This window comes from Perognathus longimembris, chromosome 10 (genome assembly GCF_023159225.1).
Source record: "Perognathus longimembris pacificus isolate PPM17 chromosome 10, ASM2315922v1, whole genome shotgun sequence".
Classification (NCBI taxonomy): Eukaryota; Metazoa; Chordata; class Mammalia; order Rodentia; family Heteromyidae; genus Perognathus; species Perognathus longimembris.
In genome coordinates, this window is record NC_063170.1 from 30,876,036 (window position 1) to 30,895,519 (window position 19,484).

At 36.5% G+C, this 19,484-nt stretch overlaps 2 protein-coding genes across 2 annotated transcripts; both read right to left on the reverse strand.

Annotated features, from left to right (window-relative positions):
- Nucleotides 1-1,212: 1,212 nt before the first annotated feature.
- On the reverse strand, nucleotides 1,213-3,289 carry LOC125358511 (serine incorporator 3-like). Its single transcript, XM_048355692.1, is given in 3 exon segments — nucleotides 1,213-1,800; nucleotides 1,803-2,592; nucleotides 2,821-3,289. Coding segments are annotated over 3 exon segments (1,395 nt in total). The 5' UTR covers nucleotides 3,226-3,289; the 3' UTR covers nucleotides 1,213-1,600.
- A 4,576-nt stretch (nucleotides 3,290-7,865) lies between these two features.
- On the reverse strand, nucleotides 7,866-8,807 carry LOC125358070 (olfactory receptor 734). The gene has a single exon (XM_048354919.1). The coding sequence runs from the start codon at nucleotides 8,805-8,807 to the stop codon at nucleotides 7,866-7,868; it is 942 nt and encodes a 313-aa protein (XP_048210876.1).
- Between the last annotated feature and the right edge of the window lie 10,677 nt (nucleotides 8,808-19,484).

Consider the following 19,484-nt stretch of genomic DNA (forward strand, 5'->3'; position numbering starts at 1 on the left):
GGTGTGATTCTTTAGGGCAGTTGCATTGGTCTGACAGATTACAGAATAAAATTTATGCAGGTTTCGCTATTAACATCTCTGACCAATGTATGCTGGACCATTTGTAAAAGGAGAACCTCTGTCCAAGCTGGGTGAGGGGACCAAGTAAAAGCTAATCTTGTGCCTGGCATTTCAACATTGACTGTGTCGTTCTCTCTTGTTTTAGTAAACATATGTAAGTTTATGACAGTACTCACATTCCCAAGACAATTGATTATTCAATAAATATTATATTCATCCTCAATAAAATAATTTTAAATGTTATAAAAAGATGCTGGTGTATTACTGAATTCAGACTCACATTTTAGTGTATTCTTGATCTAATTCTTATCTTTGCATTACATGACAGCAGATATCACACATGAAGAGTTGCAATATCTGTTTTCCTTTTTCCTTTTTTTTTTACAAATAAGAAGGATGACAAAATGTCTACCTCTCTAACAATCCCAACACTGCTTCTGCACAGCAATCCTTACCTCCTTCCAGTAGAAGAGACAATATCTATTTTTTTCTGCGTTTGTTCTTAAATATAGGTTTTCATGGAAGAGCCCCTTGTACTTTTATGAGGCAAACTTTTTTGCCAGTCCTGGAGCTTGTACTCAGGGCCTGAGCACTGTCCCTGACTTCTTTTTGCTCAAGGCTAGCACTCTACCACTTGAGCCACAGTGCCACTTCTGGCTTTTTCTATATATGTGGTGCTGAGGAATCACACCCAGGGCTTCACATGTACGAAGCAAGCACTCAACCACTAGGCCATATTCCCTGTCCTGAGCCCCTTGTACTTTTTTTTCTAGTTTAATCAAATACCTTTATAGTGAAAATATAATAAATTGACATGCATTTTACTTTTACATACTCATAACAAGATCATTACAGAAACATAGCAATGTTTTCCCAAGTGAGTCTTTGCTTTCATCAAACCTACAAAGCATATTGAAATGAACTTATCTAATAAAGCTATGGACTTTTATCAAGCAGCATCAATGCCACAGTATTAAAAAAGTAAAGAAACTCAAGATGTGGAAGTAGTAGCCTTATCAGCAACCCCTCTTTTGGGGAAGGACTACATACATAATCCTCACCCCAAAACTAAGATATGTGAGACCTCTGAAGAGCTTACACTAAAGAGTAAAGACCTTCACAGAGGAAAATGTCATAGTAATGCATTTTTTCTGCCTTTTGAGGAGAATGCAATAGAAATATATTAAAGATAGCCTCAAATATTCAACATTCTTATATCTTATACTTTAAATCAAAGCTGTATGAACCTACAGGTCTTTATAAAGAACTCTCTTCACAGCACAGCTGTAATTCTCTTTAAAACACAAAAATATTCCCTTTGTGCTACATTCTTCCAAGTTAACAAAATATACATTGAAATGAAAAGCTCAGATTTTGCATCAAGCATGATTCACTCTTGCCTTTTGATATAAATCTGCATATAATCAAATTTGCAAAGGCATTCACTTAATAGTTTAGTTGAAGCAAACTAAAAAGAGATACGAGTTTTCAGCAAAGGAGACCTTTATGAACTTCAGCAAAGTCCTTGGCATTGCAAAGTTTAGCTGAAGTCCCGACTGGTAAAAATCAGTGGAGCCACAAGGGACCAGACATAGAGGAAGAGGCACACCCAACTGGAAACCATCTTGACCCACACAGCTGGCCACGTGCTGGTCATCCTCTCGAAGTTGGCTTCAGGGCTGTACCAGTTGGTCATGGCCATCATAATATACAAGAAAGCAAAGCAGAGCATCAAGTGTACTGCACTCCCTCTTTCTCATTGTCAACAGCCCACCGAGGCTGTCCATCTTCTTCATCACCGGCTCCATTGGCCATATCACCCAGAATCACACTGTCGCTCCCTGAGAGGGTCAGTTTGTTTCCTTGGCTGTGGCTGGAAGAACGGAAGCTAGAATACACGAGACAGAATAAGAGGACTAACAGCCCCCCAACCTCATTTGCATCAATGGAGTGGCTATCTGTTGATGGGGGAGCAACGATGGGGGCAGCAGTGGTTGCATTTACAGACTTCAGGGTCGGAGCAGCTATGTTTGTAATGATGCTCAGCAGGGCCGGGTTGCAGGAACGATCAGGTTCATTGGTCATGGCTGACCACGTGTGGTAGATAGTGTAGAGAGTGATGATAGAAGACTGCACAAGGCCAGAACGAGGTTGGTGTTCCTGAACTGTTGGGAGGATGGATATAATGGAAACCACAACGCAAAGAATCAAGTTAATACTGATGAACCATTTGTTTTCTGTGCAGCCATCTGGCTTTGTGTAGAAGTTGTAGAGCATCCCAACAAAGATGATTGCCAGGATATAAAATAAGCTTGTAACTGAGAGTAAAGCAGCGTACCACACCCTTGGATTTCCTTCTTCCATACGATTTACCCATGATTCATTCCAAGAATGCGTCATGTCTACCAAGAGCACCAGCTGGATGAGGATGAAGAAAGCAGCCCCCGTCATGCCAACATGAAACCAGACTGAGGTGAAAGGGCCCCCTGGAATGTAGAAAGATCCAACCATGTTACCAACAATGGCAGCAATTTTTTTTTTTTTTTTTTTTTTTTGGCCAGTCCTGGGTCTTGGACTCAGGGCCTGAGCACTGTCCCTGGATTCTTTTTGCTCAAGGCTAGCACTCTGCCACTTGAGCCACAGCGCCGCTTCTGGCCGTTTTCTGTATATGTGGTGCTGGGGAATCGAACCTAGGGCCTCGTGTATCCGAGGCAGGCACTCTTGCCACTAGGCTATATCCCCAGCCCCAATGGCAGCAATTTTGAAAAACCAAAACCCGTTGTGTATTGCTGCTCTGGGATCTTTGCTTGTTTTTACTTTTAACATGAGCAAAAAGAAGGCAAAGAAAAAGATGGCAAAGGCAAAGTAGATCCCATACACAGCTTTATAGCCAACCAGCACATTACAATCTGATTTTGAATCCATCACTGTGAGTTGGAATTCTCCATCACAGAATCCAGGAATCCTCTTCAGCTCAGTTCCTATCTTTTCTATTTTCATGATAAAACATACGAGAGTGACCAAAAAGAGAATAGCAGCATAGATTATCCGAGTCAGAGTGGAATTCTTACTGGTGGGACAGCAACCACAGAGCAAGCACGATGCACCACTACAGAGGCATGGAATCCAGCTGGCGAGAGAGAAGACGCCCAGCACTGCCCCCATTGTGCTGATGGTGTTGGAAGCAGCCGAGGCCGAGGCTAGGACGGGATGGTGACTACCAGCTGAGGCGTCGCCTCAGAAACTCCGCGGTTTGAGCCCCTTGTACTTTTAAATGAGCAAGTAATTTGTGGTGCAATGGAGGATGTACCATGGGAATTTGAAAGCAAACAAAGCTTCAGAGAATCTCACCAGGAACTCTTAGAATAACAGCAGGATATAGCAAAAAAAAAAAAAAGAGAGAAATGCTCATGATATTTTCATCCATGCATACCAGATAGAAATGTGTGTGGCACAATGACATGAAATTACTTCTTACTTCATTTTTTAAAAAATATGCATTCTTTAGTTAGAGTTCTAAAATCAACATTCAAACATTGAAAAAGCTATATGCAAAACAGTATATCACCATTTGTTTTGTTACAGTATTAATCACAGTTGGAAGTTTTCTCTTTATTGTCTTTATGTAAGAGATGTTTAAAAGTTGCTTTTTGCTAAGGACTAGTGATGCCTTACTTGGACACATAAGTTATCTAGGGGAAAGATAAAGACTAGCCATCCAAAGACTTCTCTATTTCATACATGTCATTTGCCCTTAGCAATTTTCTCCTGCACTCACTTTACAGCCATCTGGCAACCTAGGAAATAATGAATGGAAGACTGGACCACCTACTATAACTAGGCTTCACCAGATCAACCTGAGATGAAAGACAATCAAAAGAGGCACCTCTGATGCCTCTTCTGACCACCCTTGACCATCTCTGGACATACCTTGTGACCTTGTGTCTTGGAAGATAAAAGTGACTTATTACACAGCAGCATGGAAAGGCAGCACTTCAGTAAATCTTCACCCATCTTTGGGGGAATAGGTAATTGAGTAAAAGCTGTTATACAAAAGCTGCTATACAACTACTTCTGTTCATTTTTTGCTCTGGATTCTCAATTTCATTGAGACTTAATCCTATGTGTAGTTCTAGGGTTTAACTCTGACAGCTTCTGAAGAATTTTCAAAGACATTTATCTAACAATATTTTCTCTTGCTCTTAATAAGTTCAGTACAGCTATCCAACATGCCACTGGATGGAAATGGAGTACATTTTCATAGCTTCTGTTAAAGCATTTTATTTTCAAACAAAATCATTAAGGAAATAAAGCATCTAAGTCAGACTCCTGTGCATCACAGGATGATTAGGAAAAGAAGATATCAGTAGTAGTTCACTTGTGACCACAAAATGTTTTCTAGCCACTGTTCCTGTTAAAGATGGCAGAATAACCTCAGTCCAAACATCCTTATGAATGAGGCTAGTTCAAGAATCAATAATGTGCCTAAAATACCCAGTTTCTTCTCAATATTAGTGTCTGACTCTAGATAATATTCATAAATTATTTCTGTGTTTTATAAATAAATACTTTCAGTGTTATCAGCAATTATTATATTTAATAGCAGTATGTTAATGTTTGAAAAATATATCAGGTCAGTGGTTTTATTCCAAAAACATTTATCCTGTTTACATTGGACACAGTGGCAAAATGAATAGCAGTTCCAGCTAGCTCAGATTTAGAGAAATATAAAATCTGGAAACATAATGAATTATTTATTATGCATATATATATCATTTTTATTTTACATTTTTTAATGTTCACTTGCAAAACACAAAAGAAATCTACTGTTCTATTCATTTCCAAGTAATGAGAAGTCCATTCAAATTTCAGTAATCCTAACTCCAATCTGGACTGTTGGGTTTCTAGTAAAGAAAGCCTGTAACATTGAAGATGGAGGAAGGTCATCACAAAGAAAATCTCCAAAGGAAAGAATAAACTCTATGCCCTAATACTTTATCTTTGTACCTGAGGTGCACTTGGTCATGAATTATCTCCTCAACTAAGAAATGGGTTTATACATATAAATGGTAAATCTGGAATTATTTTATCTTCCCTAAATATGTATGTATGTATATAATCTTTCATATATATGTATTTGAGACACACACACACACACACACACACACACACACACACACGTGCTGACAGGAATACAGAATCATGTCCACAATGTCAACACAAGTGTATTTCAACATCAAATAAAAGAGATACTAAAGCTCATTGCATATAAGGTGAATGTTCTTATCCTTTTATTAAAATGCCCCAAATATTTATGATTTGTTTACTTTGCAAATTGAATAACACTGTATTCTTCACAAAGGCAACTTTATAATCCTTTATTTTAATCCTTGCTCCATAGACTACACTATGATCACAGAAGCTGTGCACTCCATGTATTTGTTTTCACAGTTCCACATCTTTTCTTGAAAACTCTCTACTAAATTCTGCCCCAGAAGAAATTCATGATATGTTGCAAGTTTAATTATGTTTAGTTGAACACAAGTAAATCAGTGTTCAAAGTAACAGACAATAAGTCAAAGGTTAAAAGTCTTACTCTTGCAGGCCTTTAAAGTTGGAAGGAGAAATGGGAAAATCAACTTTAACTCCTGGGAACACTTGTAAGGGACCTAGTCAGAGGTTGTCACTAATAATTCATTGCAGAAATTGTTCATACTCTAAGAATGGATCTTATATGTCCCACAAATTTAATCTCCTTGAAATGCTATTTTTATTTTACCATAATAACTGACATAAATAGGGAAATATGATTAATATAGATGTGGTTTTAGCTTAATTGAGATGCCTTCTTTTACAAACAAGAATGGAAACTCATTCTTGCTTTTCTAGTAGAGGCCAAAGTAAGTTTGGCCTAGTGCCGGCTACTGTACATTGAGAAGAGCCTCAGGCCAACTGCTTTTCCTTCTAGAATATCTGTCCTTCCTCCCAAGCTTCTTTGCACAAACAAATGGTGAGGAAATTGATGAATAAGTATACCCCAACCAATCTGAGGATCTAAAATACTTTCATGAATGTTCTCATGGATAAAATTAAATCTTCAGACAGAATTTTTGAAGTATTAAGTCCTTTTGCCTGTTTATTTGCTAACATGTTTACTTTGTTGCATGTAAGGTTGTTTCTGATCAAAGAGGCTTTTATTTAAATCACATATAATTCGATAATTTTTCTAGCTAGAATTGTCTAATTTCCTTAACAATTCTTTGATAACAATACTGTTGGCAACTTTATTCACAAGGAAAGTTTCACCTATGTATTTGTAATAACTAAGGCTGGGATATATAGCTCCCACTTTATCCATCTGAATTTTCCTATATTTTCCAAATGAGAGGCTATTTCAAACACCAAGAAGTGTAAAAGTTTGCAGACCCTTAAGCAGTTTGCCACTCTGTCAGCTTACTAATTATATTGACTCAGACTTGTTCTCAATGTTTCTATGACTTCATATCTCTAAAGATTACTGAAATAGGCTGGGCATTGTGGTATATGTTTATTTGAATCAGATGAGTTAACCAAAGTTTAAGGTCTGTTCAGCCAAAGTTCACATTGTCAGGGACGAGGAAATCAACCCCTAATAAATAATTCATGGGAGTCAATACATCTAAGGTAATTATCACCCTTGTTAGTTAAAAAATGACTCCCTAGAAAATAGCTCTAAAATTATTCAGAGCAATAACAAAAGCAGTACCCTACTAATTTAAGTTTAACATGAGATACAATTGGTAAGACAAAAATAAATAAAATTGGCAAAAGAGACAGCAGTTTTGTAAAACTCACAGAGCTAAATATCTTCTAATCCAAATAAAACTAGAGCCTTTCCTTAAAACTGGCTTTCATTCTAAAAGATATAAGTAAAAACTGGTAGTTGGTTAGAGGCACCAATGGAAAAGAGAGGAGTCCTATATTGCAAATAAATTGCACTCCGTTCTGAATTCATAAAAATTGTTATCTTAGTGTGGTAAATTTTGAGTACTGTTAGCAATGCTATTAAGTAAATACCACCTGAAATAAAAGTTGAGATAGCTTTTATAAAAGAATCCTACATCTTGGAAGAGAAGGTAAAAGACAAAATAAATGATCTGATTTCTAGACTTGAGAAGATAGTTTACCTACTGGGCCAATATTAAAATAATAATATTTATCTGGGTGCTGGAGGCTCACACCTGTCATCCTATCTACTCATGAGGCTGAGATCAAAGCCAGCCAGGCAGAAAATTTGTGAGGATCTTATGTTCAACTAACCAGCAAAAATGTGGAAAGTGAGCCATCGCTCAAGTAGTAGAGCACCAGCCATGAGCGAAAAAGCCAAATGAAAGTTCAAGGCACTGAATTCAAGGCTCCAAAATAAAATTTAATTTGGTAACATGAAACTAATCACATTTGTATGCTGGTTACCTCTTCACATTTAGTGTGGCTATGTCCTTAGTTCTTATTTATTTTGTTATTTGCAGCACATTATCACAGTCAATTTCTCCAGAGTAGTTACTCAATAAATAATTTAGCAGGTGCTACTAATTTTGAAATTCTAGTGATGATCTACCAGAAATTTCAGGATGTCTGGGGTACAAGTACATTTATTTCCATTTTAATGTCTTTGTTTTCTTACTATAAAGAGAAGTAAAAAAAATAATGAGAATTTGTGATGTCAAATAAAAGGAGGAAATTAAAATAGCATTATTACCATTGTAAATGCTTCCTTCATTGGAACATTGACCTTCAGAAGGACAATACAATATATCATCTAGCTTTCACTTTTCTCTGCAGAAATAATATTTGCTAAGCAACTTCCTCATGGCTGCTTTTACTTCCTTATTTCGTAATGTATAAATGATGGGATTAAGTAGAGGGAATATCACAGTATGAAATACAGATATTACTTTATCTAGGGAAAAGGAGTCAAATGGACGTGCATAAATATAGATGGATGGCGCAAACATTAGCACCACTATGGTAATGTGGGAATAGCAAGTGGATATAGCCCTACTGGTACTCTCACCTGAGCCTGAGTGTTTCTTGAGCATGGCCAGAAGGAAAGCATAGGACACTAAAAGAGCAATGAAACACACCACAGAAATCAAACCACTACTGAAGATCATCACTAACTCCTCTGAGAAGGTGTTGGCACAGGCAATCCGGACAACCTGTGTGATGTCACAAAAATAATTGTCTAGTTCATTAGGTCCACAAAAGGGAAGTCTAACAATGAGAGCCACCTGAATTATAGAGTGAATGAAGCCTCCCATCCAGGACAGAGCCACCAGGATACAGCAGAGACGTCGATTCATGATGGTGGCATAATGGAGAGGATGGCAGATAGCAGCATAGCGGTCAAAGGCCATCACTGCAAGCAGGAACATTTCTGAGGCCCCAACAAAGTGCAAGAAGAAAAGCTGTGCAATACAACCTCCAAAGGAAATCATCTTCCTCTCCACAAAGAAGTCTACAAGCATCTTAGGGGCTGTGATGGAGGAGTACCAAATATCAAGGAAGGCCAGATTGGCCAGCAGGAAATACATTGGAGAAGTCAGGTGTGGATCAACCTTGATGGTACAAATGATAAGGATATTCCCTGGAAGGATGAACAAATAGAAGGATAGAAATACAACAAATAGAACTAGTTGCAACTCCCGAGTCTGAGATAGACCAGTGAGAACAAATTCTGTCACCCTGGTGTAATTTTCAGGTTCCATTTCTTCACATTTTTTTCTCATCATACATCTATGAAAAATAAACAAATTATATTCAATTCAAATAACATTTAACTAGAATTAAATCATAGCTTTCAAATTTCTCATATGTTCTCTGACATTAGGATATGTGTGATTCCCTCATTGATTTTGGGGGGAAAAAAGATAGAAAGTACCTGACAAATTAGAAGCATCTTAAACTATATAAAGTATATCATATGTTTGAAAGTCAAATATCAGGTAACGTTATGAAATTCATCCTGATTTTTATGAAACTCAGAAGTAATTCTTCCTCCAACTGTCTACATTGACAACTACATTGACAATCAAGTTTACCTACTATTTCAGGAAGGTAGAAAGAAGCTATAGTCATCTGAAAAAATGGGTTTACTTCTCACCAAAAACATACTGAGTTTTGCTGATCAACTGTCATCTTAAAGAGAAAATGGGAATATATTATTTTAATTTTTTGTTTAAGGCCTAGTATTAAACCAGATAGAAGAAAACTCATCAAATAAAAATGAGATAATCCAAGCATAAGGGCAAATGCTAAAAATCCAAGAACTTGGGATACTAAGGTAGATGAATTTTTATTTCAAAGCCAGACTAGATTACACAGCAAAATCTTACACAAGGAGAGACAGACAATCATTCACTTTGTCATTTCACAGTATTTCTTGTAACTGACAGTTACAAGGAATGCTAGAGATAGTAAATATTCTTGTCTGCTAGAGATACTAGAAAGTGTCTTATCTTCCCCTGAACACTATATCTACTAGCATGTAAAAAAAAACAATCTCTCTTTCCTAGAAGCTATTAACTGAATTTGTACATGTTTTAGCCATTATGTAGACATATGGAAATAGGTTATTTGTTCTTAATTAAACAATTATTCCCTGATTATTGGAAGGAGGTGAATATTTGGAAGCAGTGAACACCTATAAGACACCTGTAAGAGCCAAAGATTTCTTAAAATTTTTTCATGGAGGAAAGCAACATGATTCAAATTTTTGTCATATGGACACCTGTTTCTCCTTGATCTTCCTCTGTATCCATCCTAACAAAGAAGAAGTGGAAAAATGCCAGTAATCAAAGGAAGGAAAGAAAGAAGGAAGGAAGGAAAGAAGGAAGGAAGGAAGGAAGGAAGGAAGGAAGGAAGGAAGGAAGGAAGGAAGGAAGGAAAGTAAGGAGACAGAGGGAGAGAGAGAAAGAAAGAAAGAAAGAAAGAAAGAAAGAAAGAAAGAAAGAAAGAAAGAAAGAAAGAAAGAAAGAAAGAAAGAAAGAAGAAGGAAGGAAGGAAGGAAGGAAGGAAGGAAGGAAGGAAGAAAGAAAGAAAGAAAGAAAGAAAGAAAGAAAGAAAGAAAGAAAGAAAGAAGAGAAGAAAGAAAGAAGAAGGAAGGAAGGAAGAAAGGAAGGAAGGAAGGAAGGAAGGAAGGAAGGAAGGAAAGAAGGAAAGAAAGAAAGAAAGAAAGAAAGAAAGAAAGAAAGAAAGAGAGAGAGAAAGAAAGAGAGAAAGAAAGAAAGAGAAGAAAGAAAGAAAGAATGAACGAATTAACTCAGGCTACATCCCAGCCTATCCAATATATTTTAAAGTAAAATGTACAGAATTGCTTAATAAGATTTACAAAAACAGAGATGAAGTTTAAACTAAGCATTCAATAATAGATGTTTATACAACTTGTTTAGAAAATATTTAAGATTTAATATCAAGTTACATGTACTCCTCTCATCCTACTAAAGATGAGTGGAATTTGAGCTCCACAATAACAACTGAAAAGAAGGATTTATGGCCAGGCACCAGTGGCTCATCCCAGTAATCCTAGCTGCTTAGAAGGATGAGATCTGAGGATTACTATTCAAAGCCAGCCTGGCCAGGAAAGTCTGTGAGACTCTTACCTCCAATTAACTACCCATAAGCTAGAGTGGAGCTCTGATTCAAGTGGTAGAACCACAGGCCAGTGAAAAAATCTAAGGAACAATGCCCTTACATTCTAAGTTCAAACCTCAGTACTGACACCAAAAAGAAAAAATTGAAAAGGCAAGTAGAAGGAGGATCAGGAGATGAAGGAGGAGAAGGAAGAAAGAGGGTGGAGGGGGAAAAGGATAAGAAGGAAGAAGAGCAGGTGGAGGAACAGGAAGAGTAGAAGGAAAGGGAAGTCATCTTCTAGGTCTACAATATGCTCACCAAGAAGCATTTCAGGTCTTTAATACAACCAAGCAGATGCAGACAGATCTTGCTACATTCCTAGAATGTTCAGGAGCTGTGCGATTAAAATGGAGAACAAGGAACTACATTTGTGAAGAATTCATGGGGGAAATGAACCATCCTTGGAGACTGAGTTAGGGTATATCCTTCCAAAGCTTTCATTTAGAAGTGGCTATTCCAACCAAGTACTTGCCCTAAACAACTAGGTTTCACTTCACTCTACAACTTCCACCTACTTCCAGATGTATGGATGCAAGTCTGCTCTTCTTCTAACAACACCTAGTTAATTCCTATTTTTTTACCATGGAGGGATGAAATATCTAGAGGATACCTATGAAAATATCCAGGAATTAAGTATGAATTCTACTCAGGGGAAAATTCTACTTTGGGGAATTAAGAATCTTCCCCACTAAAAATGTAAAATCTTCCCATGAATCTAGTCAGCCTCAGAGTAAGCACACAGAGAATTCAAAGAGTAAAAGAGAGCTCACATGCAGATCCAGGACCAGTGAAAAATTAGAGAATACAGACAGTACTGGATCCTACTCATACAAAAGGCTTTTATTTTAAAATCAGTTATAATCTACAACCAAGGTATATTTTCTGTCTTTAGATGAGTATGTGAAGAAGCAGTGGTCTCCCAGAGTAAATGTCACTCATTACATCTACTCCAGAATAAGCACAAAATCACAAGTAAGGGGCTGGGAATATGGCTTTGTGGTACAGTGCTTGCCTATCATTCATGAAGTCCTGGATTCGATTTCCCAGCACGATATAAACAGAAAAATCTGGAAGTGGCCTGTGGCCCAAATGGTAGAGTCCTAGCCATGAGCAAAAAGAAGACAGGGACAAAAAGAGAATAAAACATAATTTTTTAATAAAAAAAATTCACAAGTAGGAAAAATGCTACATGTACTTGAGTAACATCAGGAAGAAGGATTAAGCTGAAATAGAAAGACCAAGGAAAAGGAAACAAGGAATGATTATGTAATAGGAAAAGGAAGCTGTTAAAGAAAACTGTGTCAGTCCTGTATTTTACTTAAGAATAACAATACAATGTTATTGGTAGATTGAAAATATTCTTTTTAAAGCCCACTGCTGTGGCTCATACCTGTAACCCTAGCTACTCAACAGACTAAGATGTGAGAATCACAGCCCCAAACCAGCCTGGACAGAAATGTCTGTGAAACTCTAATCTCAATCACCAAAAAGCCAGATATGAAGCTGTGGCTCAAGTGGTAGAACACATGCATGATGAAAAAGGCTAATAAACAGCAGCCAGTCTCTTAGTTCAAGTCCCAGTACCAGCATAGGAAAGAAAGAAAGAAAGAAAGAAAGAAAGAAAGAAAGAAAGAAAGAAAGAAAGAAAGAAAGAAAGAAAGAAAGAAAGAAAGGAAGGAAGGAAGGAAGGAAGGAAGGAAGGAAGGAAGGAAGGAAGGAAGGAAGGAAGGAAGGAAGGAAGGAAGGAAGGAAGGAAGGAAAGAAAGAAAGAAAGGAAAGAAAGAAAGAAAGAAAGAAAGAAAGAAAGAAAGAAAGAAAGAAAGAAAGAAAGAAAGAAAGAAAGAAAGAAAGAAAGAAAGAAGTGAAGCAAGGAAGGAAGGGAAGAGAGGGGAAGGGGAAAAAAAGAAAGGCAGAAAAGTTACAAAGACATTGTTGTTGATTTTAGTTTTACTTTTAAGCAACTACAAGGAAACTGCCATTTATCAAGGCAGTATATGATTACAGCGAATCTTTGTCAATGTCATCCCTTTCATCTCTTCCATGTCCAAGTGATACTTTGTTGAAAACTCTTTCTCAGGTAAGAAAGTTTCTTTGGCCTTTCACAGAGAAAAGGTTCAGGGTATATAGCATATTAGTGATTAAAAAGAGCAAAAGAAACACTGAGGGATAGGAAAATCAGAGGTGAAGGGAAAATGTAAATGCAGAAGGGATGTACTAAACCTTTCAAAAGGGTGGAGATATGTAAGGTTATCACAGAGACTGCTATCTCAGTAAAGTCCATTCTAAAGCTTTTAATTGAAAAAAATATTTAAAACAGTGAGACAGGAATCATATGAGCAAATTCAATCTTTGAAGGCTCTCACTGTAGCTTTAGAACTATAAATATTCCACATAAACACCTAAATACACATCTACATGAGGCAATTCTTTTTTTTCATATTTCCAAAATCTTCTCAAGGAATTGAACTTTCAAGAGTGTGAAGTAATGTGTCATGTAATGACACTCCACTTTGAAAGGCAGCTAAGAAAAGCACTAAGCAACACAACTTGCATGTATATCATTACTCAGGCACAAAATCTCTACAATGTTGAGAATGCCATTTAACCTTAACCTGAAGTAATTTTTCTAAACTTCTAAATCTAGGAAGAATTATATCCATTACTGTGTAAAAAACACATGAACTAACCAACATTTGGGATATATACGAGATCTAAAATAAATAGTTAACCCAATTTTCCTTTTCTTGAAATATCAAACTTGGGCCAGGTGCTGGTAGCTTATGCCTGTAATCTTAGCTAGTAAGGAGGCTGAGATCTGAGGATTGCTGTTCAAAGCCAGTTTAGGCAAGAAACCATTTGAAACTTATCTCCAATTAAGTGTAAATACCCTGGAAGGAAGCCAGGAGCTGGTGGCTCATGCCTTCAATTTAATCCTAGCTACTCTAGAGGCTGAGATCTGAGGACTGTGGTCCAAAACCAGCCAGGGAAAGAAAGACCATAAGACTCTAATCTCTAATTAATCACAGAAAAAGAGAGAAGTAGTGCTGTGGCTCAAGTGGTAGAGTGCTAATTTTGAGCAAAAGAAACTCAGGGAAGGTCCACAGTCCAAGCCAGCGACCAGCAATAAAAAATAATGTAGTTGCTTTTCCAGTAGCCATGAGCAACAAAGCTAAGGGATGGTACCCAGGCCTCCCCTCAATTCAAGCCTAAGGACACACACACACACACACACACACACACACACACACACACAATATGTTTGGCTCACCTATCTTCACTAGATACATGGGTGTGTGGAGTCTCAGGGACCTTGAACCTCACAAATAAACCAGTAGGAGATGATATCAAGATGTATATAATTATCTTGGTTTCCTGCACACATTGCTGGTCATAGTAATCTATACCACCAGAAAGTATTCAGATCAGAAAATGACTGATTTTCAATATAAGAATTTTTGAGTCATTTGTTGCAAGAGAACTAGTGCCTTGATACTACAGCTACACTAGTTACTGTGAATTCTTGGGCAACTTCTATCCCTCTCTCTCAGCATATTCCAACAGTGTAGCGAGAAAATAATACCTACTTCAGAGGTACATTGTAGTAATCAATGAATAGATACATACAAAGGTTAGAAAATACATGCCACATAGCTAATACATAATAAGTTTAGTATTAGTCTAACTTCAGTAGGAAAATAATCATTCTACCATGGGATTTCCAAAATATTTTCTTACAATATAAGCTTACATTTCTCTATCCCCAGGTATTATCCTTAGTCTAGGAAATAGTTACCTAAGAAATATTTGAAAGCTGAAAACAAGAACATTTCACTTCTAAACAGTACCACCTCCACATGTTGTACCAGATACACAGTCCCACATAAATGCTGATAAACCCCTTCTGTGCTCCCACAAGGCCTCCCTTCAAAATACATGAATATTTGAATGAGTTTTTCTTTTATTCTTCTTTTTCTTGCCAGTTATGGAGCTTGAACTCTGGGCCTAGGCACAGTCCCTGAGCTCTTCTGTTCAAGGTTAGTATTTTAACACTTGAGCCACAGCCCCACTTCTGGTCTTCTGGTGATTAACTGGACATAAGCACCTCATGGACTTTTCTTTCAGGCTGGCTTTGAAATGCTATCCTCATATCTAAGCCTTCTGAGTAGCTACAATTATAGGTGTGAGCCACCAGCACTTGGCTGGATGAATTATTTCTAAAGTAGTCTATCTCATAGTCTCCATAGCAGTATTCTATCTACACCTCCAATAGAAACTTTAACTCCAATATTGTAATTTTCCACTTTTTTTAATATAACAGAAATTCTGAGGCCCTCTAAGTCATACAGCATGTCTCTCACAAACATATCTAGTGCCTAAGGTAGTTCTGGAAATACAATGGTCCTCATTTAGTTTATTCCATCAATGACTTTTAGACGAACAGATAAATGAATAAATTACTTTGAAAGAGAAATTTTAAAATACTTCCAAACTTGATTGCTTCACTAATTCATTTAGTCTTTTCTAACTCTTCTTCATAAATCCTGTTTTTTTGTTTCCTGTAATTTATTATTGTTACTTTTCTTTCTAGTCTTTTTCTATTCATTTCTTTCTCTTTCTCTTTGTTGTGAATTATCTTTTAAAAATACCTATCCCACCCACATTGCTTTCTAGCAATAGTATTTTTTATTTTAAGTTTATATTTTTCTTTCCCATTCAGTTTCAAAATGGATAGTTCTACCAATTCTAATCCCTTCTAAATAAAATAACAATCTCACTTTCTCCAACTTCTTCACAAGGTTCACCATGAGCAACTGTCATAACCAGCAACTTGACTATTTCTTGGCTTTTCCTCACTGCATTATGAGACTGACGGGAATTTTTTTCTGTTTTTCCAGAATATCCTTTGCAAGTGATGGCTCATATAAGTATGAAACAACCAAGTGTCTTCTCAATGTCCTATCCACACATGTATAAAAGGCTTTCATTATTGCATTCAATCAAGAGAAGAAATAATTTTCCTCCAACTCAATGTCCTACTGTACACTACCACCTGTTTTTCCTAAGACAGTTCCTTACTTGAGGCATTATTCTTTTCCCCACTTATCTCTGAGCAGTTTTCCATAGCTATTATTATCTTTATATCACTTAATCTCAAAAATAACATGGTTCTGTAAATACTGCATCCCTGTTCACCCACCTACCAATTATTTTGCCAATCTTGGAGTAGTTATTGTGAGTAGGAGGTAGAAGATACCTCTTCCCACATCCACAACACAGGGCTTTTTCTTCTGCTCTGACGTAACAATATGGTAAAAACATGGATTATAGCTGTGGAAATCAAATCTCTGGAGTCCAAAGACACCAGGTAGGAATAAAGCCCTAAGGGAACAATTTATGTTATGTATTTCATACAATACTCATAAATAGACAACTTTCTGTTACTCTGAATGAGTAAGAAAAACATCAAATTTCCAAGATTGGGAGTGAAAATGTTGTGATGTATGATGTACATTTATAACTGTACTGTCCCAAAAAAAGTCTCAGAAAGATACTGTATCCTTAAGAAAAAGGAAATATGTTCAAATACAATACTGCATAAATTGCTTGAACAATGTACTCATGTTTCACTCAAAAGTCTCTAAATCCTGGAAACAAGGTAAATAAATAACAATGAAGGGAAAAAAACTCCCAGCTTCCTAGTCAACCAGGAATAGAGGAAATAGTCCATTTAGAAGATCATAGACTCCCAAAAGATAAGGCCAAAAAGGTCTTCAAATGGGCAGAATATTTCACAGAAATACTGGAAACATATAAATCCAAGGAAAACAATGCTCACAGAAAACAACCAAATAATAGAGCATGGAAACAGGAAATCAGATGACATTTCACAAGATGCATCACAAACATTGCTGATAAATTTAATGAATGTATAGTCTGAAAACATATGCAAAACAATGCATGAGCATGATGAGAATAACCAAAGAATGATGGAAGAATTCACAGAAACACAAACAAGAAGCTAAATGAACTCCAAGAGAAGGCAAAAGAATACAATGAGAAAGAAGCCACCCAGCTTAAAAAAAAGGTTGAGGAAAATACAAATAAGCAAATCAGTAATGTAAACAGGTCCTTAGAAATCCTAAAACAAAACTTCAACAAAAGAAGAAGGAGCCCTTAGAAATGGCCAAACAGAAAACATAAATGAAACAATGAATTAGAAAGCCTCTGTGGTAGAATAGATGATACAGAAGACAGAGTCTCAGGAATGGAAGCTAGAGAAATCATAGAGTTAAAGGAGGTTTTACAGAAGAAACCCAAGAAACAGGAAAGTAGCTTGTAGGAAATTCAGAACTCAGTTCAATAACCAAATTTTTGGCTGATTTGTATCAAGAAAGGAGAGCAGGCAACTAAGGGGATAGGAAATGTATTTCACTGAATTCTATCACAGAACTTCCCAAATCCCCTAAAAGGCCAATTCAGATTTTAAAAAATACTTTAGGACACCCAACAGATCATACCAGAAAAGAACATCCTCCTTCCCAATTATAATCCTCACAGAATCAATAGAGACCAATGAAAGGATCCTTAAAGCTGTCAGAGAGAAAAGATTGATTACTTATACAGAAAAACTAGTCAAAATGATTACAGATTTCTCAGTTCAGACCCTATGAAAGCCAGAAGAGACTTACATCAGTATCCCAAACCCTATAAGCAAGCCATCACCAACCCAGGATACTGCAACCAGCAAAGCTCTCCCTCAATACCAAAAGACAAATAAAAACATTGCATAACAAAGAAAAATTGAAACAATTTATCTTCATCAAAGCACTACAGAAGATACTTAAGGGTGTCTTACATAGAGAAAAGCAACAAGAATGCTATATTGCCAATTTGATATAGAGGAAGTCATCTAAAATTTTATATGGACTAATCGAAGACACCTAATAGCAAAAACAATCCTTTACAGGAATTATAGTGTTGGAAGAACATCAATACCAAACTTCAAACTCTACTTACAAAGCCATAGTAACAAAAAACTCTTGCTACTAGAACAAGAATAGGCCTGAGGACCAATGGAATAGAATGACAGACGCAGTAATGAACACCCAGACCAGTGGTCACCTAATATTTGATAAAGGAGCTGAAAACAATAGACAAAAAATAGCTTCTTCAAAAAATGGTGCTGGCACAATTGTCTGTGCACAGACAGCTGGATCAAGACCTCAACATAAGGTCAAATACCCTGAAAATATTACAGGAAGGGATAAGGTAAACACCAGGGCTCCTAGGCATGGGTCAACATTTCCTAAGTAGAGATCCAGAATCACAATAAATGAAAAATATTGCATAAATGGGATTGAATCAAACTGAAGTTTCTTCACGGCAAAGTACATAGCTAGGAAGATAAATAGAAAGCCTACAAAATGGGATATTTTTACTAGCTATGAATCAGACAAGAGCTTAGTATCTAAAATATACTTAGAGCTCAAAAACTTAAACACCCCCAAAATAAACCCATAAAGAATGAGCAACCCACTTAATCCTCAAGAAACAACAACCCAATCAATAAATGGGTATGCCTTAAAGAAAGGTTTTGCAGTGGAAGAATGGCCACGAAGAAATGTTCAATATCACTATCCATAAAAGAAGTGCAAATCCAAACAACATTGAGATTCCACCTCACCCCAGTTAGAATGGCCATTATCAAGAAAACTGAAAATAACAAATACTGGTGGGGATGTGACCAAAAAGAAACATGACTACACTGTGGGAATGTAAACTTGTACAACCAATGTGCAAAGCAGTAAAGAGGTTCCTCAAAAGACTAAACATAGAATTTCCCTAGTACCCAGCAATTCTAATCCTAGGCATTTATCCAATAGAACACAAACAAGGCCACACTAAAGCAACTAGCACAACCCAGATGCCCTTCAGTGGATGAACTAACCAGGAAAATGTTATATATATATATTGAAATTCTATGTTTTCATCAGAAAGAATAATATTGCACCATTTATAAGGAAATGGAAAGAATTGGAAAAAATTATATTCAGTGATTTAAGCCATATCCTTAGTAACATAGGGTGCATGGTGTCCCACACTTCTGATAACTAGAATGTGCCTACAAATCTACAAGTAAACACACTGGATGGTTTAAAAACATCTATAATTGGTCATGATAAATTATATAGATTTCTAGACACAATCACACAATGAGACCAAAAGGTAGGATATTCTTATGAGTGGATCTAAAAATAACAATGAGCATATAATCATAAAATAACCAATGTCTTAATGCAATGAACTCCAACAAATAGAAACAAGACTTTTTGTTGTTGTAGTTGGTATTTTTGTTCTCTTTCTCTTGTTTCGTTAGTTTATTTTCCCTTGGGACAGTAAGTGGGACACAAAAGAGGTGGGACAAGGATGAACAAAACAGCAGTGGTACTCACTAGACACTATATGGAAAATGGACTACACAACTTGTGGGTGAGGGTGGAAGGGAAAAACTGGGAAAGAGCAAGAGAAGGGATGACATGGTGAAAAAAATATATATTCATTACTTGATTTGTGTAACTGTAACCTCTTCAGTAACAATAAATTGTATTAAAAAAAAAGAATTAAAAAGATGAAATAAAAGTAAAGGGAAGAAAAAGGGATAAAATGAAGGAAGAGGGGATATACAGCAAATTGAAGGAGGGAATATGAATATAGCATCTCCGAATTTAAACTCTTTTTTTAATTATCTGAGA

Bases quoted from the DNA above. Each gene is read 5' to 3' on its own strand.
- LOC125358070 (XM_048354919.1), bottom strand. From the start codon at position 8,807: ATGGAACCTGAAAATTACACCAGGGTGACAGAATTTGTTCTCACTGGT.